General features: G+C 36.3%; 1 protein-coding gene and 1 pseudogene across 3 annotated transcripts in view; one reads left to right on the top strand and one right to left on the bottom strand.

The window, feature by feature from the left end:
- Positions 1–27,240, top strand: part of GCH1 (GTP cyclohydrolase 1) — a 38,611-nt gene that overhangs the window by 2,115 nt on the left and 9,256 nt on the right. For all 3 annotated transcript variants that reach the window (XM_016132813.2, XM_016132811.2, XM_016132812.2), the window contains exons 2-3: positions 19,650–19,759; positions 21,734–21,789. In XM_016132813.2, the coding sequence (XP_015988299.2) occupies positions 19,650–19,759; positions 21,734–21,789 (166 nt within the window). The remainder of the gene's footprint in view (positions 1–19,649; positions 19,760–21,733; positions 21,790–27,240) is intronic.
- Positions 2,158–2,276, bottom strand: LOC118601255 (annotated as a pseudogene).

Raw genomic sequence — 27,240 nt, 5'->3', positions numbered from 1 at the left:
ACCCTTAGTAAGGTACCCTTACCTAAGAAATGGTTAGCAGAAATTTGTTTTGTGAGCCATAGGACCAGTGACTCCAGGGAACACTCTATTTATTCTACCTTGGAAGACTTTTCTTGTCAAATGTTACCTTATTGTTTAAAAAGTCTGTGGACCTAGGGACAGAAAGCAGATGAGTTGTTGCCTGGGACTAGGAAGGAGGTTGGAATGGGTATGGAGTGTCATTCTGAGGTGATAAAAAAAATTTTCTGGGACTAGAGAGATGGTTGTACAACATCATGTATTTACTAAACACCACTGAATTGTACACTTTAAAATAGTTAAAATATTGAATTTCAGGTATGTTTTACAACGAAACGTCCACAGACCATTTAAGAATTATTAATAGCCATTAATTGGATAATTTTTATACTCTTAAGTACTTTGTGTGGACGGTCTTGGTTAATGCTCAGTTTTGAGGTAACACTGTTCTTTTATCCCCATGACAAAGAAACTGAGGCAGAAAGGTTGAGAGCTTCCTGGTAGAGCTGGTGTTTGACTCCAAGCAGCCTGAAGGTAGAGCTCTTATCCACTTCCTTAGGTTGCTACCAAGAGAGATGTACCCATGTATCTTACCTACTAAGTATTTCAAACTGTGAGTTGTGACCTAAAACTTGGGTCACCAGGATAAAAAACAATGTGGAGTAGAATGGAGATCAGTCATCTAGTGCGTGTAGTAAGGGTAAATGCTTTGAGGAAACTGTGTAGGTTTTACAGGTATGACTTTTTCTGGTGTGTGCTGGCTGGCTTCAGATGTAAAATGTATGTCTTATTCTGGGTTGCAGTTAAAAGTTTGAAAGCTTCTAGAGGATCACACTTAAGGATTTAATGTCAATTTCTTAAATGGTACCTGGTTAAAGAGAAGACAGAGAGGAGAGAACAATGAGTGACCTGAAATGGTGGTAGTCTAGGCCTTGCTCCAACCTGGGTGGGAGAGAGAAGGAAGGATACTTTAAATCTGTAGAAAATATACAAGAGAGCAGTAGAGAAAAAATTCCTGCACAATCTCTAATCTTTATATCTTTTTTAAAATTTTAATTGTTTATTGAGGTAACTGGTTAATACAATTATATAATTTTCAGGTGTACGTTATCATTCAACATCTGTATTCTATTGTGTGTTTACCACCCAAAGTCCAGTTTCCTTCAGCTATCATATATTTGATACTCTTTACCCACTTCACCCTCTCCTAGAACCCTGTATTTGACTCCCTTTACCCCATCTACCTCACCCCTCCTCCCCCATCCCACTAGTAACTACTAGTTTATAGTCCTCTGGTAACTACTAGCCTATATAGTTCATGTCCATGAGTCTCTGTTTGTCCTGCTCATTTGTTGTTTTTAGGTTTATATCTCACATATAAGTGATATCATGTGATTTTCAACTTTTTCTGTCTGGCTTATTTTGCTTAGCATGATTATCTCAAGGTCCATCCATGTTGGCGCAGATGGCAGTATTTCATCTCTTCTTATAGCTGAGTAATATTCCACTGTATATATGTATCACAGCTTCTTTAGCCAATCATCTATCGTAGGACACTTCGGTTGCTTCCATGTCCTGGCCACTGTGAATAATGCTGCTATGAACATTGGTATGCTAATGTCTTCTTGGATATGGGTTTTCAAGTCTTTGGGGTAAATACCCAGTATGGTCATATGGTAGATCAATTCTTAGTTTTTTGAGGAACCTCCATACTGTTTTTCATAGTGGCTGTACCAATTTGCAGTCCCACCAGCAGTGCATGAGGGTTCTTTTTTCTCCACATCCTCTCCAACGTTTGTTATTATTTGTCCTGTTGATTATAGCTATTCTAAAAGGTGTAAGATGATATCTCACTGTGGTTTTGATTTTCATTTCCCTAATAGCTAGCGATGTTGAGCATCTTTTCATATATTTGTTGGCCATTTGTTTTGTCCACTAGGGAGAAGTGTCTGTTCAGATCCTCTGCCCATTTTTTGATTGGATCATTTGTGTTGTCGTTATTGAGTTACATGAGTTCTTTAATATTTTGGATATTAGGCCTTTATCTGAGGTGTTGCTTGCAAATTTATTTTCCCATTCAGATGGCTCTCTCTTTACCTTGTTGATGATTTCATTTTGTTTTATTATTATTATTTTTTCTGCCTACAGCACCGTATCTTCCTAAGTAGTCTCCCATCCAAGTACTAACCAGGCCTGACTCTGCTTAGCTTCTGAGATCAGACGGGATCAGGTGTGTTCAGAGTGGCATGGCCATTGATGATTTCTTTTGCCGAGCAGAAGTTTTTTAGTTTGATGTAGTCCTATTGATTTATTTCAGCTTTTACTTCCCTTGCTTTTGAGGTCAAATTCATAAAATCTCCTTTAAGTCCGAGGTCCTTGAGTTAAGTTCCTATGTTTTCTTCTATGCATTTTATTGTTTCAGGTCCTTAATCCATTTTGAATAAATGTTGGTGTGTGGTGATAGGCAGCAGTCTAGTTTCATTGTTTTGCAGGTGGCTTTCCAGTTTTCCCAGCACCATTTATTAAAGAGGCTTTCCTTTCTCCACTGTATATTTTTGCCTTCTTTGTCAAAATTTTTTTTCCCATATAAATATGGATTTATTTCTGGACTCTTGATTCTGTTCCACTGGTCCATGTGTCTGTTTTGCTGCCAATACCACGCCGTTTTGATTACTGTCACTTTGTAGTCTAATTTGAAGTCGGGCAGAATAATGCCTCCAGCCTCGTTCTTTTTTGTCGGGATGGCCTTGGCAATTCGGAGTCTGTTCTGCTTCCATATAAATCTGATGATTTTTTTTTTCTATTTCTTTAAAAAATGTTGATGAGATTTTGATGAGGATTGCATTAAATCTGTATAATGTTTTAGGTAATATGGTCATTTTAACTATGTTGATTCTTCCAATCCAAGAACACAGAATATTTTCCCATTTCTTTGTATTTCATTCAATTTCTTTTAATAGAGTCTTATAGTTTTCATTATATAGGTCCTTCACTTGTTTTGTTAAATTTATTCCTAGGTATTTTATTCTTTTTGTTGCAATTTCAAAAGGAATTCCTTTTTCCCCTTCTTTTTCTGATGCTTCCTCATGAGCGTATAGGAATGCTATGGATTTTTTAACGTTGATTTTGTAGCTGGAGACTTTACTGTATTTGCTTATTGTTTCTAGTAGTGTTTTTGTGGAGTCTTTAGGGTTTTCTATATAGAGAATCATGTTATCCACAAATAGTGACAATTTGGCTTCTTCGTTTCTTATTTGGATGTTTTTTATATCTTTCTCTTGCCTGATTGCACTTGCTAGGACCTCCAATGTTATATTGAATAACAGTGGTGATAGTGGGTAGCCTTGCCTTGTTCCTGATCTTGGAAGATTTTTTAGTTTTTCACCATTTAGTATAATGTTGGCTGAGGGTTGGCCATATATGGCCTTTATCTAATCTTTATTTCTTTAGAAGAGAGCATATGTCAGCGAGTACTTAGATTGTTTTGGATAGAAACAAACTCCTTTGAAACTATTACTTTTCTATGATTGTGAACAGAATACTGTATATCTTTGTATATTAACTATTGTTAATAGCGTTGACTTAAGTGTTGTAAAATATAAAATAAGTTGGTACTTTATGTTCCCAAAATTATTTTTTTTGGTTCTTCCTGAGTGGATTGATACTAACTTCTTGTGTTCTGGAGAATTTGTTGGTTCTCTTCAAAGGTGCCTTGTACACCTTTCTCTTACTTTCCACGGTGTACCTACTTTGTCATGAGTGTACGCAACTCTCCTGGTTACTGTTCACCACTGAGCAGCAGCTTGTAGGCAGGAGGGAGGGCTGGAAGAGGCACTGTTACCTCTCCCAGGGACAGGCTGTCCTCTGAATCTACATCACCGGGTGATCCTTGGACCAGCTCATCCTAATCTATTGCTGTACCATTTCAGTTTAACCAGCCTTTCACCTACTGATTCCAGTAGGCATTAACGATTGCCTAGATCAGTATTTATTAGAAGTTGCAAAATGATGACGCTTGGTTCTTTAATTCCTTCTGAATTCATTAACTGGAGTTTTAGAAAAAAGGTATGTGGGAACTCTTTAGGTTTTCTTTGCAACTATTTGATAAATTTAAATCTAATTAAAATAAAAGTTGTAAATAAAAGTATTTGAAATGAGGTTGTTAATTTCTTTAATTCCACAGTGGAGATCTACCTAATTAAGACTCAATCCAGAAGCCATAAAAGAAAATAATTGTAACTTTCACTATTTAAAAACTAAGAATTTTCACATGTCAAATGTGAAAATGTGACATTTCACCAACACAAGTGAAATCAGTGATAGACTGGGAAGAAATACGACTCATATCATAGACAACAGGATGATCAAACTAATATAAAAAGAGATGCTAGAAATTAATGTGAGAGAAAGGCCAAAAACATAATTGAAAACTTGGCAAGACAGTTCACAGGAAAGGAAATATGAATGACTCTGAAATACATGGAATGACACTTAACATCACCCTCAATAAGAATGCACACAGACCACTCTAAGCTACATTTTTTCCTTGTTAGATTGGCAAAAGTCCAGAAATTTGATACTGCATTATGTTACTGAAGTTCTAGAGAAACAAATACACTTTTGAGAATGTAACTATCCTTATGGAGGATAATTTGGCAACATCTATCAAATGCAAATGTATATTTCCTACTTGAAAATCCTGCCTTTGGGAATTTATGTTGTATAGATACTTGACTACATGAAATGATGTATGCTCAAGGTTGTTTACTGAGGCCTTGAATGGAAGCAACCTAAATGTCTAGTCCCTTGGAATGACTAACTGACTCAGAGGCACCATATATATTTTATAGGAAAAAGATGAGTAGGGGCAAAAATGTTTATACTGACATTAAGAACTAGAGGATATGCATATTGATTAGGGATATGAACTGGGAAGATGGCAGATAAGAGTAAAAGCAAGACTTTTCACTGTATTTTCAGTTTTTATTTTTGAAATATGTGCATGTATTTTCAAATAGGTAAATTAAAAATATTTTGACAAAGTCGTTTGAAATCTAGGAGTAAAATAAATACAACTCTTCCTAATGGGCAGCCAGCAAGAAAAAAATCTGGTTAGTGAAAACTTTTACCCTGAAATTAGAGAAAAATAGTATATATATATTTTGCAAGCTTAATTTTCATTATAATCTTTATCATGTAGAGAAAGAGCCTGAGTTTGAATGGGACCTTATCATTTACCTGTATAATTATCAGCATGCCTCTAAACATAACTGTCATCTTTCCTTTTTTTGTAAAGAGTGGTAATACCTGCTTTGCCTTGGCTTTTATAAAAAATAAGAAGGTATGTAAAAAACCCCCAATGCTTAATGTATTGCTTCCTTTGTGGTCGGGAGGAACTGTGGGATTGGTTAATTGGAAAGTGTTTTAAGAATGTGGGAGACTTTGGAGCCCTGAGCCACCATGTAAAAAGTCCTGTTACTCTGAGGCTGCCATGCTGTAAGGAAACTCTGCCATGTGGAGAGGCCACAGGTGGGTGTTCTGGCTGATGGCTCCAGCTAAGGTCCCACACAACAGCTAGCATCAAGCACTAGACATGTGAGTAAAGACACCTCCAGGTGATTTCAGTCTTCAGCTGACTAGTCAACCTCACTAAGGCCCCAGACATTGTGATGTAGAGGCCAGGCATATCCTCTGTGCCCTGCCTGAATTCCTGATCCACAGAATCCAGGGACATAATAAAATAGTACACCATGAAATTCCACAGTGTTTTATTATAGACTGAAAGCAACTGGACAGATTTTGAGATAAGGAGAGTTAGAATTTGCATTTATGTACAGGAAAAGGGCCAAGAGATGGCATGATGGCTTAACGCTAGAGATTTAAATTTGTGAATTATCAATATAAAGTTGACAGTTGAAGCTAGTAGAGTGTCTGAGCTACTGAAATGAGTGAAGGGAGGAGATGGGTGGCCTAAACATTAGGAGATGTCTGCATTGACATAGTATGAAGAGTGAGAGAGGAAGCAGCAGAGACAGCCTTACAGGGAGGTATCAGAGGCAGGACATTCAAGAGTGCAAGTGTTGGCAGAAAATGGTTTTAAAAGGAACGAAGAGCAGAAGGAAGAGGTCATGATACTTAGTAGACTTAAGCCAGAATGCCTGGCTTCAGATTCTGTTACTTAACAGCTCTGCCTCAATTGCCTCATTTTTAAAACTGGGCTTTAGCATTTCAGCAATGCCTTGCTGAAAACATTTAAAAACACTTGACTTTATTTCTCATGGATGGATCATATCACTGTAAAATTTTATGGATAATAGTTGAAAAGTTTACTGTTTCATCTTTAAGTATGGATACTAAGATGAAATGCATTTTTAAAATTAAAATATTTTTTTTAGCAGTAAAAAATAAATAAAAAATAAATAAAACTGGACTTTTACTAATACTCATCCATCTTACAGCGTTATCATAAGGATTAAATGAGTTTATACACATAAAGTTCTAAGAGAAATGCCCAGCATATACGAAGCGCTATGGACATTTTGTACATGTTAGCAATGAGTACGGGAATTTGATTTGTAGGTGATGTTAGTAGTTTTAATAGCTTAATGTGATCAGAAGTCAGATTGTAGGACGTTAGGGGTTTTCTATAATTTCATAAATTATAGAAATCTAAATTTAACAAATTATAGAAAACTAAAAAAAAAATTGAGGTATTTTTTTCCTGACTATCAGGATCAAGTGAGTTTCTCTTTGGTGTCTATAAAGGCAGTGATGTGCTTGGTGCCGGTGAATGAAAGCGTTAGGCATTGGAGAGAAAAGCATAGGAACCAAGTATTAAGAAAGCCAGGCCAGCTTGCATACACCTGATCTTTAGAATCCTCCTGCCAACTTGGAAATTATTCTCATTTTAAAGAAGTGAAAGGTGAGGAGGCTCAGGTCATAGGTCACAGAGTGGAACTCAGATGTGTGTGCCTGCAGTACTTTGTTCTAATTGACATCATGCCACCTCAGGTTTTAAGCGCCTATGTTAGAATTTCACATAAAGAATCAATTAATATATGAGGAATTGTAAGACATGTGAATTCTGCTTTTCTTCCTGAATTCTAGTAAAGAGAAAGCCAAGTAGCTTTAGTTTTGAGGCATTTGTTTGTATCCTGTGAAGATATTTCATAAAGTATTTGACTAGGGGAATTCATGAGTAATTGCAAAAAAATTAGCCAAATTACATTCAATTGTAAGGTAAATTAATAACTAACATAGTTTTCCCTATTTATTCTTTTGAGGGAAATATTTGAAAACCAAAATTTTACATATTTTGTCTAAGCACATTTAACTATGTTGTGGTCATTTATACTTTATAAATGTGAGTCTGTTTTAACGGTTTTACTGTTTGGAAACTTTTCCAAAAAAGTATTTTTAAATAAGTGTTTTTAGGGCTCATATTTTTTTGTTAAATGCAGTTATAAATTATTAATATTTCCTTTGATTTAAAGTAACTTTATATATAACTACAATGGCATATAAATTTCAGAGATACAAATTTATTTTAATTCCTTTTGAACAATTAGGCAAACCTAATACAACATAATTATGTTCCATCTGTGCTAACATATCCAAATTGTGTTCCCTACTGCATATTTGCAACTTTGTCGAAGTGCATTCATTTGAATGATATAGTCTTTTCTACTTGTTTGCTTTTTATCATTGTAAGATATACATAACATAAAATTTACCGTTTTGACCAATTTTAAGTGTGTGGTTCTGTGGCATTAAGTATATTCACATTGTTGTGCAGCCATCACCACCATCCATCTCCAGAACTTTTTCATCATCCTAAACCAAAATGCTATGTATTAACCAGTAACTCCCTATTCCTCTTTTCTCCTAGCCTTTGGCAACTCCTATTCTATTTCTGTATGCATTTGACTATTGTAGGTACCTCAGATGAGTAGAACATGCCATATTTGTCTTTAATATCTGGCTTATTTCACTTAGCATAATGTGTTCAGAGTTCATCATGAGCATCATTCAGAGTTTGAAGAGACAAATTTAATCCTTGTTTGAGCCAGTAACTCGTTCTGTAGAATGTTGTATATTCTTAAATTTACATGCATTGCATTTTTTATTTCTTTATTTTAAGAAATACTTAGAATTGAAGATGTATTATCTGTGTATATTTATTTATCAAATATAAGCTCTATGAATGACCCTATTACTAACTGTTAAAGGGGCAGCAAAATCTGTTGGCCTGGTCTTGGCTGTCAAGGAACCATGGCCTGTGTTAGCAAGGCCTAGACACTTAAGTTCCTGTGAAGAGGAGCAAATGGGATCTGTATGGTCAGAAGGAACACTGATGCTTCAGGCAGAGAGACTTAAAACCAAAGATGAGTAGGGAGGAGATAGCTTTTGAGTTGAATCCAGAAGGAAACTTATCCTTCCTTTCCTTTTCCTTCCTTCCTTCCTTCCTTCCTTCCTTCCTTCCTTCCTTCCTTCCTTCCTTCCTTCCTTCCTTCACCTCTCCTCTCCTCCCCTCCCCTTCCCTCCCCTCCCCTTCCCTCCCCTTCCCTCTCCTCTCTTCTCTTTCTTACATAAAGTGCATGTTGGAGAAGATTATGGTCCAAGTGTTCTGGAATAAAAAGAATACACTAATATCCGTAGTTGACTATACCATAGAGTTAAAATTAAATGAAGCTTTCAAAGCAATTAGGTTTATTTTAAACTTTTTAAAGATCAGCATGGAAGACATAAGGGCTGATTCCTTTCTCTGATATTTTAAAGTCCATCGTGGCCAGTCATTTTTCCTAATGAACTTTACTTGAACACACATTGCTAGTTGGTCTGGCTTTTATAATTTGGTCATTTGTTTTATTTGACCGTTCTTCTTTCTCATTAATCCCCTTGATTACTCTTGCTCTAAATCCTGACACATGTACTTTTGAGTATCTTTAGACCGACTTACCTTCTCTTGTTCTGATGTTTAGTCATCTCTTCCCTGAAGTACAGTAATTTCTTAACTGCATGCCTTGCCTCCTAGCTTATCCGGCTCCAATCTATTAAGGCAAAAGTATTTTATTAACATTGAATAGGTCTCTTCCTTCTGAAAACACTTGACTGATTTTCTCTTGTCTTTCCTTACCATGGCTGTGACATTTTGTTGTTTTCTAGTCTCTTGCCTGTTTTTTCCCTAATCTTTCATCACCATCTCTTTATGAAGGGCAGTTTAGTATTTCAGTTTAGTGCATAGTGTGTCTTGAAAAACTCCTCTGTTGGAGCTGGAGACTGAGTCATAAGTCCTATATGAGGCTTGTTCTTCTGCAATATTTGGCCCTTATTATCTATTCCCTTTCTCTAATTTTTCTTTACCATCTTTTCAGGGTTTGTTTGCTAACCTTGAGGGGTTCCCCCTCACATCTCCCACTTATCTAGGTAGCTATTGCCTATCTAGAATTTGGTGAATAAGCAACCAGGTTTAGGTGAAGAAATTGGCTCTTGCTGAGTTCTGGGTTGAATTTTTTGAGTTAGTCTAAATGCTGTTTTATTGAAGCATGTTGCCAAGTGCACATACCCTTGCTGTAAGGAATGGTGTGTTTTGTGTATATACATCAGTTTTTGTTGTTGTTCTAAGTAGAAATCAGAGCCCAGCTCAACAGAGACTATTACCAGACAACCCAAACAAGGCATTTCTCCCTGAAGTAGCTTAAAATACAGTTATACCTATTGTGTAGTGTCTGCATTTATAGTAAGATATTCTTGAGCAGTAATGAATGTGCTGGGTGCTAGAGCTCAACTGAGAGGCTGTGAACTCGGTGGGGAGTTTGCTGAACTTCAGCTTAAGGTAGAACTGCTGTAGGCGTCCCACTCTGACTGCCCATCAGAAACAATTAGCCTTTCAGCCCCAAGGAGTAGTTAGCTGACGCCTCCAGCTGCTAGTGCCTTTGGGATTTGCCTCAGTGGAAGCCATGCTTATCTCTACTGTTTTTTCTTTCATTTTAATAACCTACTCTTTCTTTCTATTCCTCCTCCACCATAATACACTGAGCTTTTTGAGGGTGGGGTCCTTTACAAGTAAAGTAGTTTAGAAGAGGGTGGCATAAGTCTTTCAGCTTCATATTTAGTGTGTTAGAAATTCTGTTCACTGATATAATCCTAAGGTCTGTTTGGTGTTTCTTGAACTATTTTAGTGTGTCAACAAAGTTCATCCTGGCAGAATGGAAAGAACAACTAGTCTGTACTAGTCACAGCATCCCTGCTAACTAGTTTATAAGCTTAGACAAGCCACTTCAAGACTTATGGATCTAGTCTACAAGGAGAAGCAGTTGAACGAGGAGTTGAATTGTCACACTGAGGCCGCTGTAGTATGGGCATGCTTGTCGATATTGTTTCATCGCTCATGCTGTTGACTTTCAGCAGCTGACAGGTGAGGTCCTAGCAAGGAGCTCAGACTTCTTTCCTTGGTAGAGGTGCTGCTTTCCTTGGAAACATTCACGCTGCTCAGGTAGTTTCTATGGTAACAGGTCTCTTGTTTTTCTTGTGACGCAGATTTTTGAAAAGGTTCTTCATCTGTATGCCCTTTGGGGTCTATGGTCTTCTAACCTATTGCCCCTTTGATTATACAAAGCCTTTATTTAAAGACTTTCCTCTCCGGAGATTACAGACACTCTGTACCAGAAGAATAAACAGTTGCTAGTCATACTAGCACTTGAGGCTTTAGTAAGGCTTCATAGCAACTAGAACAGAAATTGTTGAATTAGTTGGTAATACCAAGAAAATTAACATTCTTTGTTAGGATCATCACATTTTATTTTGCTTTTACTTTTTATTATTTAAAACTTTGAACACAAAAATAGACAAAACTGTGTAATGGACAGCTGTATATGAGGTATTTAGATTCAAAATTAACATTTTGCCATATTAGCATGATCTATGCTTTCACTGAGAGCAAATCAGAGATGTGTATTTAAAGGTGAAATGTTTTTAAGTGTTTTTCTTCTTAACCATGTATACTATGCTTAGTAAAATTAAATGTTGATTCCTTCATATCATTTAATAACTAATCTATATTCAAACTTTCCTAGTTGTCCCAAATGTTTTTTATTAATGATTTGTTCAAATGAGGAACCACTCAATATCCATATATTTGCATTTGATTGTTAGGTTTTAATCTAGATGAGTTCCTGCTTTCCTCTACTCCTACCCCGCTACATGACACTGATTTATCAGAGATTGTCAGTTGTCCTTTAAGGTAACCCACCTTTGGGATTTGTCTAATTATTTTCTTCTTGTTTCCATGTAACTTGTTTATCCCTCATATTCCTGGAAATTGGAAGTTAGGTCTAAAGAAGTGATTAAATTCAAGGGAAACATTTTTAGCAACGAACGCTGTTTTTTTCATTCAGTATAACAGCCAGAAGACACAAAATGTTTGGATCTTGAGGACTTAAAGACTCCATTTGGTTTGAAAAGTGATTCTGGTTTCCTGGGATAAACTTCTATAGAGAAGTTCCTTTTTTAAAAAAAGGCCTTGTATTAGTTTGAAGATTTAATGGGATTTTTTCCCCCTCGAAACAGTTTAAGTTTCATTTCAAAAAGCAAAGGTCAAAGTAGCATTAAATTACTGGTTTCCCTTGTATAAACCAAATAAACAGTTGATAAAACAGTATTTTGCTACTGATATATGGCAAGTCTGGCTTCTAACAACCTGTGGGCGTCAGGCTGCTCTTTTACCTGCTCTCCTGGCCTGGCAGTTAGCTTGACCCTCTCCTCTTTTAACTCCCATGTTTATAACTAATTTTCCTTTTCTTTTAAGAAATCAGGTATGCTGTCTTCAGTTCCTTTGCTGTCATTTACTTTAGGTCTTGTCAGCTTAGGGCTGCAGCAGCTCCTGATTCGGATTTTCTCCCTCTGGGCTCTCCCACTTCAGTCCATCCTTCTGGAAGGTCGCGTTCAGACTTCTGGTGGCCGGTGATCAGGGCTCTCATCTGGAAGTCAGAGAGCAAGGGTCAAAATCTTGTCATCCATCCCACCCCTCAGCCCCAGTCTCTGTTCCAAGCCTCCTTTTTTAGCTGGTATGCAGACCTCACAGTGTTCTGCAGGAATTGTCACCCTCTGACTTGGTGACTGTAGTGAGGACTTATGGTGAGGAATTATATTTCCCAATGTTTAGCCTTGCAAATTAGGGCCAGTAGTAGGTCTGTTTCCATCCTCGTTCTCTCCTTCTCCTGAATTGCCCAAGCTCCCAGCCTGATTGGTCATCAGAATAACATTGGTTTTTAAAAGTCATAGGTCTGGGTTCATCCACACACCTAGTAAACTTTCTCAGGGTGACTTGGGAAGCTGTATTTTCCAAAGCTCCCTATGATGGGCCGTATTTGAAAGACACTATTCTAAAAGATGATTCTGTGCCTCTTAATCATTTGTCACCAATGATAATGGCTTGCTCACCCGGTTGGTATTTATTCATTGGATAGGATTACAGATAGCTCCATAACATCACTCTATATGAAATCTCATGGTATAAGCGAATGAAGGATGATAAGGGATGAACCCATTAAAGGCTTTTGAAGTAAATAGATAGTTTATCAGATTGGTATGTTCTTTCTTTAGAACTGCTGTGATCCAGACCTTGTTACCACCATCTGTTTTGTAAATTCCATTTTCGGTTTAACAGCTGGATTGTGAAAAATATACGAAATGATCCAATTAAAAAACTAAATTTGGCAAGTGTGCATTTTTTTTTTTTTTTTTTTTACTGCTTGAATACACTCTGTTTCCTTCCTTTGATAGCCTTCTAAGGCTCTAATTTTGGTCTATCACAAATTTTCAGAGTAGTAAATTAAGACTAGAATGAGAGTTCTTTGGCTTGGATAACTTTCAGAGTTAATATATGTGATTGGCAGCCTTCAGGTTCATCTATGAATAAATCTGAATAGTTTAAAACAAGTACTTTTCCCCACCTCAGTACAAAAAGCCACTAGCCACTGCTATGCACATCTTTAAAGCTGACCAACGGGGACAAGTGGGTAACTCTGTTGTAACTTGGCATTGATTTCCAACAGTGGGATAAACTCCTCCTCCAAAACCATCCTCTTACCTTGAGGACTCCATAGCCCAGGTCACATTCTGCACAAAACTTGAGTGAGAACTCAGGTCTCTGGCCTCTCTTAAGTTATTCCTCCTACTTTACCATTCTACTTCTTGAACCACTGTGCATGTGGTTTCCTAAGTAAACCAGTTAATTAATTGTGTCTGGGTAGATTTGCTTCCATTTTTTTTTTTTTCATTTCAGTATATTAGTATCTTGTATATAAATTACAATGAACATTACTGCTACAATTAGGAAAAAACATCTTATTTAATAAATACAATTTCATATGCAAAAAACTGTCCCTCACCAATAGGTGTCATGTCCATGACAAGGCCAGCTGAAAGGATGGGAATAGCTCATGGGTACTACATTTGCCAAATGAAACATGAGTATCACTACTATTTTGAGGGCAGCCAGTACATTTATTTTAATAGCCTTGGCTATATATTTTTTCCAGATTTGTTGAGATATATAATTGACATGCAACACCGGGTAAGTTTAAGGTATATGACGTGTTGATTTGATACACTTACCTATGGCAAAATGACAAAACGGTTACCACCATAGCATTAGCTAACATCTCCCATCATATCACATAATTACCATTTATGTTTTGTGATGAAAACATTTAAGATCTACTCTCAGCAACTTTCAAGTATGTAATACATTATTAACTATAATCAAAAAGCTGTGCATCTTCTAACTGAAGTTTGTACTCTTCGACCAACATCTCCCCATCTCCCTCCCCCTCCCAGCTCCTTGTAACCCCCACTCTACTCCATTCCTATGAGTTTGGCTTTGTTCGATTCCACATAGAAGTGATATCATACAGTATTTGTCTTTCTCTGTCTGGCTTATTTCACTTAGCAGAATGCCCTCTAGGTCCATCTATGTCGTCTTAGTTATATTTTAATTGTTTAAAAGCAACATGAGAATTTATCAGCCAGGAATGACATTTTTCAAAATAACCAAACTTTTACCTTCTTTACAATGCGTTGGATCTTTCCTGCTGACAAATTTGCAGTGTAGGAAATCAGTTCATGGAGCTGTGCAGCAGCTTTGCCTGCTCCAGCAGATGGTGTGAATGGTTGTCGAAACTCATCTTAGATTCTGCCATTATGTCAGTCTGTGGAATGTTTGGGTTCACGCTTATTTTGGCCAAGTTTTACAAATGTTAGCTCTCTCTTATTAAGTGCAAAAAGCTGTGAGTGTTGGCAGTGCTAACAAGAGGTGAAGCCTCATGATAGAAATGAAAGCAGAAATAATGATTTTCTTCCCTCTTTTAATTTGTTTTAACATTGCTGCTGTTCTTGTAGGACAAATTTTTCAAACAGTAGGTACAAAGCAAAAAGTTTTAATGCCCCCCTCAGGACAGAAGGCTTTGTTTTTGTTGTGATTTGGGAAGGCTTCTGAAGGAGTTTGTGGGGTTGCAAGAAGCGGGCTGTCTTTCCTGTGTCATTCTCCTTCAGTTCCAGTCCCTCTGTACAAAGGTAACCCCAGTTTCTTGCTTTTTTCCAGGACACCTCAATTAAAAAAAAAATCTTTTTATTAACAGAATATGTGAAGTATGCAAGAAAAAGTACGAAGAACTAGTTTAATCAACATTCGTCCAGTTTTAACCAATCTTAATATTTTGCTAAAATTGCTTTACAAAAATACAAATCAAGCTTCATAGTCAGAGTTATCACTTTCTGATCCTGTTACCCTTCATTCACAGAGCTAACCGCTATCTTGAATTTGATCTCTAACTCTTTTGCCTATTTTAATACTTTCATTTTATGTGTATGTCCAGAAACAACACGTAGTATTGTTTCTACTTTGTTTAAATGGGTCATATTGTATATATCTGTTGCTGCTTTTGATATTTGCTGTTTTCATTGGACGTCGTTTCAAGAAATTATAAATGCAGCTGAGCTTCACTCACTTTCACTGCTGGGTCATGTTTTATTGTATGACGTTACCCAAACTATGTAATTATTTTTCTGATGCACTTTAACTTTCTAATATTTGCTGTTACCAATAATGCTGCATTGAGAATTCTTATGTTCCCTTGGCCACATGAGTATCTTTGGAGTCCCTTCTTTAAATCTATTTTAAGGAAGTAAATCACAGGGTAAAGACTGACATATTAATTGGATAAAATGGAGGATCTATGTTTAACTCTGGCGCCATGCATGACAAACAGGACACTGTGTGGAAACTTCAAAGCCTTAAGCTACAATGCTTACTTCCAGGGTTGGGAGAAATTAGCACACAAAACAGTGATGCCAGGAGGTGGAATGACATATGTGCTTTATGCTGGTAGAGGCGGCTCTGGTGTTGGCAGGATTTGGGCCCGTGATTCAGACCTTTCTCCACTAAATCAAAGGGGGCTTATCTTCATTATCACCTTGAGGTGATTTGATTCCAGCCAAGAGAAAAGAGGCTAGGTGCCTTTTTAGGTCTTGCTTTCTCTGTCTTGTTCTCTCCGATTATAAAACCAACAGGCAGTTTCCATTCTCTCTTTTCTACCCCTTAGGATGGATGCCTATTCAATGTTCTGAGTCTTTTTTAATGCTGTCCTCCTAGTGTGGAATTCTGGCTTCCTCGGAGAACTCTAATTTTTGGTGCAGATCCCCAAACATCCTAGATAGTGCTATTACCACTCATTCCAAAGAAACTCCGATTAGATAAGAATTTTTTTTTTTTTTTGGTGGGGAATATCTCCCAGGAGTTTCCTTTTACCTCCCCCACCCCTTTACTCTAGCAGAATTCTGTTTCTTATTATGTATTTTGTTTGAATAGGAATGTTTTGGAGGTGTGAAGATTCTATGTAGCAGCATAAAACATGAAATACATCACAATATGGACTCTCAAAGTGTGGTTCTCAGACCAGGAGCATTAGCATCTTCTGGGGATGTGTTAGAAATGCAAATTCTCAGGCCCACCCAGACCTACTAAATCAGATGCTCTGGGATGGAGTCCAGTGATTTGTGTTTTAACAAGAGACTCCCTGATTCAAAGGTTGTATAAATAGGTACTGGGGGTTATATTGTGGGCCTGCCTTACTCTACTTTCTGGAAGGAACTAAATGCTTGAGAGATGGCAGCCCAGAGGGGTTATTTGTGAAAGGTATATTTTTAGGCGTTTTGTGTGTGTGGCATTCTTATAGGTGAACCTTTAGCTTTTAGAGGCTGCTTTGGTTGCCTTCACTGATTATGACCAACAGTGGGAAATAGAATGCCATAAATTCTTGTTTCCAGGGTTACCTTCTTGCTGCTGATAACAGGCAGGAAATTAAAACAATCTGTGATAGTGTTTTGTTTTTATTAAGCCACAGATGGTAGCTTTCAGATATGTTGGAGCAAAACATAAATAAACATAATATGGAAACGTTATTATTGAAGAAAAATGATTTGGCTAGGTCAAGTTTATAGTCTGAGTTCATTTTAACGAAACGGGATGTAAAGAACATATTAGTGTTTCATTACCACACACAACATTAATTAAGACATATGAAGGTCACTAATTTTGTTCTTTTTGGTTACATTTTGAGTGTGTAAAACATTTACATGATTTCAAAGTCAAAACTTTAGAAACAAATTACATTTAAAGACGTCTTCTTTCCGTCCGTATCTCTTCTCTCCTGTCTGCTTCATCCTTCATGGGTAATTATTTTTGTTAGCTTTTTGGTTTATTCTTATAGTGTTTCTTTTTGAAGGTAATGATATATACGCGTGTATATGTTTGTATCTCCCCCTTTCTACTTTCTTTACACGAAAGGTTGCATTGTGTACTAGTTCCTTTAAAAAATTTATTTTTAAAAGTTAGCCCTAGTAAAGTATAACTTAAATGCAGTAAAATTTACCAACTTTACGGGTGCTATTTGAGTTTTGACAAATGTGTACACAGTTGCATAGCCACCAGTGAAACGAAGGCTTATACTGTTTCCATCACCCAAATGAGCTTCCTTTGCAGCCAGTCCTCTCTCCTACTTTTCTGGCCCCCGGCAAACCATCTGTTTGCTTGCTGTCATTATATTTGCCTTTCTTAGAATCTCATAGTTTTTTTTGTATGTATGTGGCTGCTTTCACTTAGATAATTCTTTAGAGATTCAATCATGTTAATACATATATCTGTAGTTATTCCATTTTATTGCTGAGTAGTGCTCCATTGTTTATACATTCCAGTTGTTGGACATTGTTCTATTGCTTTTGTTTAAACTTTTATTTCAAAGTAATTTTATTTTTATTTTTTGAAATAATTTTAGACTGACAGAATAATTACAGAGCTAGTACAGAGAGCTTCTATATACCCTTTCCCAACTTTCTTTAATGTTATTTATACTTTAAAAAAATTAATATTGGTACAGTACTGTTACCTAAACGTCAGACTTTACTGGGATTTTAGGTTTTTCAATGCATTTAGTTGTCATGTTTCTGTAGTCTCCTCTTATCTGTGACAGCTCCTCAGCCTTTCCATGTCTTTTTTGGAGTACTCATTTAGGTATTGAGTAGAATGTATGTGAATCTGTCTGGTGATTAGACTGTAGTTATCAGTTTTGGGGAAGAATACCATGGAGGTGATGTATCTTTATCATATCATATCGGGAGCTACGCAGTATCAAATATGTCTTATTACTGGTGAAGCTAACCTTGATTACTTGGTTAAGGTAGTGTATGCCAGGTTTCTCAAGTAAAGTTACTATTTTTTTCCTTTTCTGTAGTCTGTTTCTTAAAATAAAATTATTTCTTTAAAAATTCTTATGTAGATTAATGTGCATAACACATAATTTAGTAACTTGCTCAATCATAATTATAATAATAATATCAACTACTACTGACTCCACCTGATAGTTCAAACACATGTGGATTATCTCATTTAATCCTCAGGATAGCCCTGTGAAGTACATATTTTTTTCAGGCCCATTTTATAGGCATGAGAAGACTGAGACGCAGAGTGCCTTGCCCAAGGTCCAACAGATAGTGATGGAGCCAGATGCTAAGTTAGCTTAACTTGAGGGTCAGCTTTTAACACGGGCCATATGGCTGTTGTTAGAACTTAGAATGGGGATGCTCTCATTCTTTGCCAGAGAAAACAAATGAATACTTGCTACATTTGACGATTCCCTTTTGTCCTTTAAGAAATATTTTTTGTTTGATTTTACTTTCAGGAAAGTTCCTTGTGTGACTAAGATTTTTAGTAAGCTATGCACGGCAATAATGTTGCATTAAAGTCTTGGAGAAATCCAAGATACTCTGGGGAACACTAAGGATCTATTTTTGGACTTCTTTCAGAAATATGACTGAAGGTTAGGGCAGAGTATTCAGAATAGAAAATTGCTTTTGGAGAAGAAGTATTTACTTAAAGAATGGCACTGAGCCTTCTCCTTGCTGTATTTTATCAGCCTCTTTTAACGAGGGTGTCGTGTTTGTCTGTTTGTCAAAGCCCCACATGTTCACTATTTGATCACCCCAGTAATGAGTTTTCTACTACACAGTCAAATGTGTCTCTGAATAGCCTGACTCAGAGGATGATAACTGGTTAAATGATGACTCAGTATCTGAAAGCCTCTATTCTAGTAGCAATGGAGCCACTGAAGGTCACGGTGTGTAGGTGGACATTTGCACATCTTCCCTGTGACTCACTCTGCAGCCCGCCTTTCTCAGGGGAAATAGCTGTAGGTGGCCACAAAGCACTACTCATCTCCCTCCCTTCCTTCTCTGTCTCATCATACTATGTAGATTGGGAATTCCCAGGTCCTTGAACTCACACAGCTAGGCGTCTTGAGTGTATCTAGTTGGCCGAGCTATCTAGATATCAGTGCAGTTTTGAAAAATTAAACTTTTTTTTTTCTTCTTTTAAATGTCTGTTGTATGCCTGGCCATATATGCCAGAATCCACAGGTTAAACAAGATACTGCTCCTCACCCAAGCCAACCTGGGCGGGCATATACATAAAAACTGTGGCATTTATTTCCTTAGGAAGGGAGGAAGGCAACTTTTTAGGATAAACCTGATGCTTACACGTAATAAGTAGAAACTTTTTAAGAGAAGAAAATAATTTGGGGATCGATAACAAAGGTAAAGTTTACAGCTCTCTGGATCTGGCCTCAGAACTCAGAGGGTTAAGGATTTTTTTCACCGTCAGATATGGTTTTCTATTTATTCAATACAAAGCAAGTATAAGGTACAAGAAAATGTAAGAAAGAAAATGAAAGCATTCATTTTTATCACCAGAAATAGGCACTCTTGTTTCACGTAATTTCTCTCTCCCTCTCTTGCTCTCCTGTCTCCCTTTCATGCAACAAATACATTTGTAATCCTGTATTTTTTATGTAATGCTATATCATAAGGATTTTTTCCATCATTTAAGGGAAAAAATGTCACTACTTTGATAGGAGAAAAAAATTAGTTTTTATTTGAATTCCCTTGATATTTTAGTTAGGATTAACGTTCTTCTTTATGTCGACTGTCAGTTTATATTTGCCCGTAGAGATTGTTAGTTTTTCTATTCTGTACCTTTCCATAAAACTGGAAATGTTATTAAAGCAAGCCTCTGATTTCAGATGTCCTTAACGATGCTATATTTGATGAAGATCATGATGAGATGGTGATTGTGAAGGACATAGATATGTTTTCCATGTGTGAACATCATCTAGTTCCATTTGTTGGAAAGGTAAGGTTTTCTCTGTTGTTTCCTAACAATTTAAAAAAGCACAATGAAATTTTAAAAATTAGGATAATTATATTTATAATTGTCACCAAATTCCTAATATTCCGGATATTTAGAATTACATTTAAATGTTTAATCTTGATCAATCTGACTAATCTAGCATCTTAAAATTAACAAAATAAAAACAAAGCAAAAGGCCCTCAGGATAACCATTTCATTATAAATACCATGTTAGTAGGTTAAATTAATGAGACTAAAGTCTCTTTTTCTTTCAGATAGCTGCTGCAGGCTCTGAAAACCTTTACCCTTTATTTTGACTAAATAATGTTTGATCCAAAATAGACTTTTGTAAAATATAACATGAGCAGTAATGATTACAGAATTTCTTGTGATACAGGTTATAGTATTAGTGGGTTTGTTTCCAGCCCTTCTATAGTAGGAAAAATGAATCTAATGCAAACTAGATAATCTTATCTAGCGTGTTCTAGTTAAACATACCTTTGAGAACGTGTGGGTTTAGAAACAAGAGTTTTCTGTTCTCTTCTCCTCCTGCATCATAATTTTTAAAAACTTTTTATAAATAATTTCCAAACAGAAGATTTATGAGAAATAGTGCTATGAATACCTATATACTCATCATCTAAATTTAATATGTTAACATTTGCTTCACATTTTTTGTTGAAGTGTTTTATTTTTAAATTTTTTATAGGAGACAGGAAAATATACTCGTCACATGGATATTCCTTACCACCTCACAGGTCAAGAAATAGAGCATTATTAGTATCCTGGAAGCTTTCTCCCTCTGCCAACAAGAAAGGCTATGAGTTGGTATTCTCAAACCTCCAAAACATAACACTAGTAGGTGAAAAACCACTAAGTACTACTAGATCGGTTATTCAAATGTACAGTAAATATTAGGTGAACACATGCAATAAATGCTGGCAAACCACGATGCAAATGAGTCTATAATTTTATATTACTTGTTAGCCCCAAAATCACCATTTATTTTACTAGGCTTTTTTGGAGAACTAATGTTTTCTCATACTTAATACATGGCTCAAAGGGAGGTAACATTTACATGTTAGATGTTAATCATTGCCTATTAAGATTATAAAAATGGCTTTGCCTTATAGGAGGTTCTGTAAGAACTTAGGATCCAGGTTCTTGCAGAGCCACATTTGTATCTGTGTCCTTTTTCCCCTGTCGGGAAGATGGTATGCTCCAGCAGCTTAGCAATGAGGCTGCCACGCACGACTAAGGGCACGGAGCCCCTCTTTCTGTGCTGTAGGGCTCCACGACCAGGGAGGGCTTTTAAGGCCGCAGTGCTGTGTGGAATGGCAATATTTATAGTTGTAGTTTTGACCCTTATCATAAAGGAGGCTTTATAATAACATTTTAATGTTGCCACAGGATAATTTGTACTTTCTTGAGAATGGTTCCCCTCAATAGAGGAAAGATTTTAAGAATTATATCTAGAGTTTAACTTCACCATGACTATACTTCAAATTTGTTATTTTATTAATAGTGTCATTCTTAATTTTTTCATTTTACTGTATTTATGTAATTTTTTAAATGCTTATATAAGGGCTTCGTTTTTCTGTATTAAGTCTTCTAGATGTCTTAAAGATGTATTTTCATTGTATCAAATTATATAAAAAGTATACTTATTATGTTTCCTTATTTCCTTATTTTGTCATGGGAAAGCACTGTATTTTCACTTAGCTCACTTTTTAAAAAATTTTTTTATTTTTCAATTAGAGTTAACATTCAATATTATTTTATATTAATTTCAGGTGTATAGCATCCTGGTTAGACATTTATATAATTTATGAAGTGATCCTCTTAATGAGCCAAGTATCCACTTGGTACTATACATAGTTATTATAATGTTACCGACTATATTCCATATGCTGTACTTCACATCCCCGTTATTATTTTGTAACTACTTAGCTCACGATCTCTGTCTCTTTTCTGAAGGTCCATATCGGTTATCTTCCTAACAAACAAGTCCTTGGCCTGAGCAAACTTGCGAGGTAAGTGGGACTGTGTGGTGAGTAGGAAAACAGGTTTATAGAACTTGCTCCTACACAGTGAGAATCTCATCAGGCTTTCTTTCTTGACAAGTATGAATCTAACATGGAAATCACATTGCAACTTAAAGTTTATAGAGCCACAGAGACAGACTTAAAGGACTTAGAGGACCTGAAACACAAATGTCCTTTTCTTCTCACTCCACCATTGTCTACTCTTCCCCTGACCACCTGTCTCTTCTTCCACTGACCATCCTTAAAGTTTTAGCTCACACCTTTCTCTACAGAGCCTTCCCTGACTAGAAAGCACCCAAGGGTGTATTCAGTTCATTCCCTGTCCTTTAAGGTAGATTTGGCTAAAAAAGAGATGCGAGAGAGGAAATGTGGGCAGGGATTTAACTATACTTCACCGTTTTCAGACTTTTAATCAAACCACTCTTTGGGGCCTCAGTCCTGCCTTCTGTTGTACCTGGGTACTTCCGGTCATCTCTCTGGCGTCCTGCAGGGCCAGTCCACTTTTGGGTTCTTTGCCTCTGCAGACACAAGACTGTGCCTTCCTTGGCTTTCTCAGCTCTATTCCAAGATAATGCTTATTCCCCTGTCTTACATTTCTCTCCTTTCTGCTATAGTTTTCGTTTCCATTCTTTATCCCATGGGTCATGCCTTTTAAAAAATTTCTTTGCTACCATTTTTATTTGGGTTTTAGAAAGGAGAGGTGATATACAAGCATGGTAATCTATGTTTAACTGGAAGTAAACTTGAGGGTTAGTGTTCATATAGCTCTGATACACCCATCCACCAATATTTTGATACCCCTAAATATCCCCTATTGTAATTTGTATAGAATTAGTAAGTCCTGGTAAAATACTGAGAGGGTGTGTGTGTGTGTGTGTGTGTGTGTTGTGAATTAAGAACAGAATGAAGGAATAGGTGATGATCATATGTCAGGTGCCCTACCACCAGCTTTTTAAAATAACCAAGCCAAGTTTGGATAGCTCGATTGAGGGTATAGTGACCATATCAAAATTGGAGTAAATGAATCTTTTTGACCAACTGATTGTTCTGCGGCTCTGATGTGTTTCTGCTTCTTCTCCACTTAGACTCTGGGATTCACCAACGTCATGAAATAGTGGTCTAGATATTTTTCAATTCTGCGTTGGAATCTGTAAAAACCACCCAACAGTTTGACAGCTAGCGGCTCTCCATAGCTGTTCTTTTTACTTTTGTTTTCATGTCCACTTTTTTATTCATTTCCTCTAGGGATTAAAGAGAAAGTAAGTAGAGGAGAAAAATTTAACTCCCTTAGTTTCTGACCTTATTCCTGGTCAGCAACCTTGCCACCAGGCAGGGCTACTTGGCACCATGAAAGGATGTTAGTATAGCATCACTGTAATTGCTTCACTGCAATAAGGCTCTTAACACAAATCTGGAAGCATCTTGCCACCTTTCAGTGATCTGTACCCAGTGCCAGTGCCAAAGGGGTGACTGAAAAGAGTATTGGTAGTGATGGGGGTAATTAATACTACCATAATTTCTATTGCCAACTATAGACCTTTCCTCTATAGAAAATCTGGTATTGCTGATGCCTGTGACAGATTGTTTGTGAAAGATGTGTAGTGGGTAGTTTTCATATTGTGAAAATGCTTGGTAGACCACACTGGGCCTTCGTCTTAAGGTAAGGAGCCTTCTCTAGAAGACCACTCTGGCTAGACCATAGTTAACATTTTATGGAAATGGGTTCTAGAATGATCTAGTGAGATCTTAGAGTAAATGGTAACTTGGGGGTAGAAGGGAATAATCTTTGGTTATTTCCTTGCCTAGTGAAAGATCTCAAATATTTAAGCTTTGATGAAACAATACAAAGGAGTTGATTATTAGCCTAGGGATTTGTCCTTACACTAATAGGATTAAAATTTAAGGGGAAAAATGGAACACTAAGCCAAAGAATGAGTTCGTTACTTTCTGATATTTTGTAAAAAAAATTTGACTATGCAGTCTCTTAAATGGAAAAGAAGACTAAGATTTAATACAACGGCTTATTCCTTGTAAGACGTAGGAATATTTAGAGGATGAAGGGTAATAAAGCAAGCTCAATGTCTTTGCAAAACTTCACCGTTCATTTTATTCTTGTATGTGGAGTTTGTTATATGCTTGCCTTTAAATGAATGACCTTTCAGTGCCACAGAAGTCAAATATCAAACAGCAAAGCCTTAAGTAACAAGAAAATACCAGAAGTGAGTTGATCTGGTTCAACTCTAGTAGAATACTAGAGTAAAATTAGCTTGGATAGAGATTCCTTTTGTTGCTGAGAATCCATTGAACATGTATTAATCTTCTTGCCTTAGAATAATTGAGCGAACATAATTAAATCTTGAATTTTGAATTGTAGCACCTCAGGTAGCCATGGTTAACCTATTTATTGAGCGCCAACTGTGAACGGGCTAGAGAGAAGTAAGACATAGCCACTGCCCTCAAGGAGGGCCAGAGTATGAGGCAGCAGATGCCAGAGAAAGGCTGAGTTGGAGCTCCCAGGTCAGAGGAACCAAGATGGCTGTAGCCTGGTAGTGCTGAGGAGACCCAGAGGTGGGGGGCTGAGCAGAATTCTAAATGGAAGAGAAGTTCCTATAGGTATAGTTAATGCATAGGCAAAGGTAAATAGGAGTGTAGGAGCAAGATATATTCCAGTGAGGTAGGGAGCAGATTTGATTGATCGAAATAAGAGATTTAGGTAGGGCTGAAGGAGAGATAGTTTAAAAAGGGTGGACATTAGGTTGCAAAGTGAACATTCTTTTTTCCTTGTTCTCAATTGTAAAAGTAACATACTTCCCAGTTAAATTCAAATACAAATGAGTGAGTAAAGGGAAAGCTTTTCTTTCCTATTTCCATTCCCCAGAGTTAAAACTAGATATTTCTTTTACCATTCTTCTAGAAAATTTCTATGCAAACCCAAACATAAAGCTCTTTAAAACTAGCAAAACAAAACAAAGCAAAAACAACAACAAAAAGGCAGGGTAATCATACCCTACATTCTGTACTACATCTTTTTTTTTTTTTAATTAATTTAATTTACATTGAGATCCCTTGGACATCTTTTAGACCAAAAAGTCCAAGTTCCTTTTAATGGCTACACAGTAATTCTTTGATTAATATAATTCTTTTAACCAGTTTTTTTTATAATTAAGTATAGTCTATAGTTTGAAGCCATTGTCAAAAAAAATGGTGAATATATTCTTATATATTTGCATATTTTGAGCCTACCTGTAAGATAAAGTACTTGGATAAATTTGCTGGATTAAGGGTACCTGAATTTTTGATATTACCAAATCACTGTCCAAAAAAGATTTTATCAATTTATACTCTAATAACAGATAAATGATGTGTATTTCTGCACACTTTGCCAACACTTTCATCACATTTTTCAATCTTTGCCAAACTGATAAGTGAAAAATGGTACCATTTTATTGTATATAATTTTGTATATATATAATTTGTAATTATGTAATAATTACAAAATATAATATGTTTTATAATATTTTTTCGTAAAGAAGTTAAAAACATTAATGTAATCATAAACTCATGTTTTCTGGGTTATTTTTATATTTAAACCATCTGGACTATATTTTAGGGCAAAGAGTGAGGGGGAATCCATCCATTGCTGTTGCATGCTTACTGACCTCCTGCCAAGTCCCTATGTCCCTCCCATTACCTCGCTGTCTTCTTGCTAATCTGCTGCCTTCCTCTGTTGGGCTTTTCTTTTGTTCCTCCTGGATTATAGATTAAATTCCTATCTCTTCTTAGCCTCTAATCTCTCAGGGTCCTTAAATCTGCTCTCATATACTGCTAGGGTGTTCTTTTTAAAGTGTGGATTTGATGATACTGCTCCTTCCTAGCACCCCATAGCTTTTAAGATAAAGTTCAAATTCCTTACTTTAGCTAACAAGTCCCACTGTGATCCGCCTCTGTCTCCTGTTTGCTCTTTGTTCTAGCCACACCTGAGAATTTGCAGCCTGGTTTTAAGTCAAGGTTGTCAAATCAGGTTATATGAAGGCATCAAAAATTATTTTAAGATTTACAAGGGTTAAATTATACCATTCATTAGTTCTTCCTGCAAAAATGTCACCAGGTTACTTTCCCAGTTGCCAGAGGAAGATGAGAGAAAACTTACTGCAAAAGAGAAAACAGAGGACCTAGCACAGGTTATTAAGACCAGTCAGCAGGCTATTTAAATAAGACGTTCATTGGGTTAAATCCAGTACCCAACTATGTTCCATTTATTAAAAAAAAAAAGAAAACCCATAAAAATTTAGAATAAATCAAGACAAAATGTATCAAAGGGGACAAAACAGATCTTCTTATTTGGATGAAGTTTAACTGGCTGAAATGCATAGAGAAACGGACAAACCTGAGAGGAGTGAGTGGGAACACCAATTACCCCTCAATCTTTGATTGAGATGGACAAAAAACACATACAATACAGAGTAGTAAAATTTTCCAGAGGTCAAACTTAAACTTGATTGTGTAAAAAGAAAACAAGAAATTAATACAAAATTATTTTTCAAACCCAGCTATGGAAGCTAAAATTCTTTTAAATTCTTTTGACATGATAGAAAATGGTGCAAACACTATACACCAATATGTGCAAAGCTGTATTTTGTAATTAATACCGATCCTCCTCAATGTCTTCCAAAAAATAGAAGAAGAGGGAAACTTCCCAACTAATTTTTTAAGATCACTATTACCCAGATATTATATCAGACAGGATCGTGCAAGAAAAGAAAATTATAGGCCAATATCCTTGATGAACATAGATGCAAAAATCCCCAACAAAATATTAACAAACTAAACTTAACAGTACAGTAAAACGATCATACACCATGATCAAGTGAGATTTATTCTACAGATGCCTAGATGATTCAACATCGGCAAAATAATTGATGTGATACACCACATTAACAAAATGGATAAAAGTCACATGATCATCTCAATAGATATAGAAAAGTATTTGACAAAATTCAACATTTATTCTTTAAAAAATTCACTCCAATTGGATTGAGGACTTGAACATTAAGACCTGAAATCATAAAACTCCTAGAAGAAAACATAGGGGTAAGGTCCTTGACGTCAATCTTGACAATGAGTTTTGGATTTGGCAACAAAAGCAAAGATAAGCAAGTAGGACTATATCAAACTAAAAATATGTGCACAGAAAAGAAAACCATCAACAAAATGAAAATGCAACCTACAGAATTGGGAAAAATATTTGCAAATCATACATCTTATAATGTGTAAAGAACTCATACAACTCTTAAGCAAAGAAACAAATGATCCCATAAAAAAAATAGAGAAACTGAATAGATCTTTCTCCAAAGAAGATATAAAAATGGCCAACATGAAAAGGTGCTAGAATTACTAATCATCAGGGAAATGAAAATCAAAACCATGATGGGCTATCAC

Source organism: Rousettus aegyptiacus, unplaced genomic scaffold (genome assembly GCF_014176215.1).
Source record: "Rousettus aegyptiacus isolate mRouAeg1 unplaced genomic scaffold, mRouAeg1.p scaffold_m13_p_3, whole genome shotgun sequence".
NCBI classification, from domain to species: Eukaryota; Metazoa; Chordata; class Mammalia; order Chiroptera; family Pteropodidae; genus Rousettus; species Rousettus aegyptiacus.
Note: the sequence above shows the minus strand (reverse complement) of the source record. Positions and strands in the feature narration are given on the sequence as shown.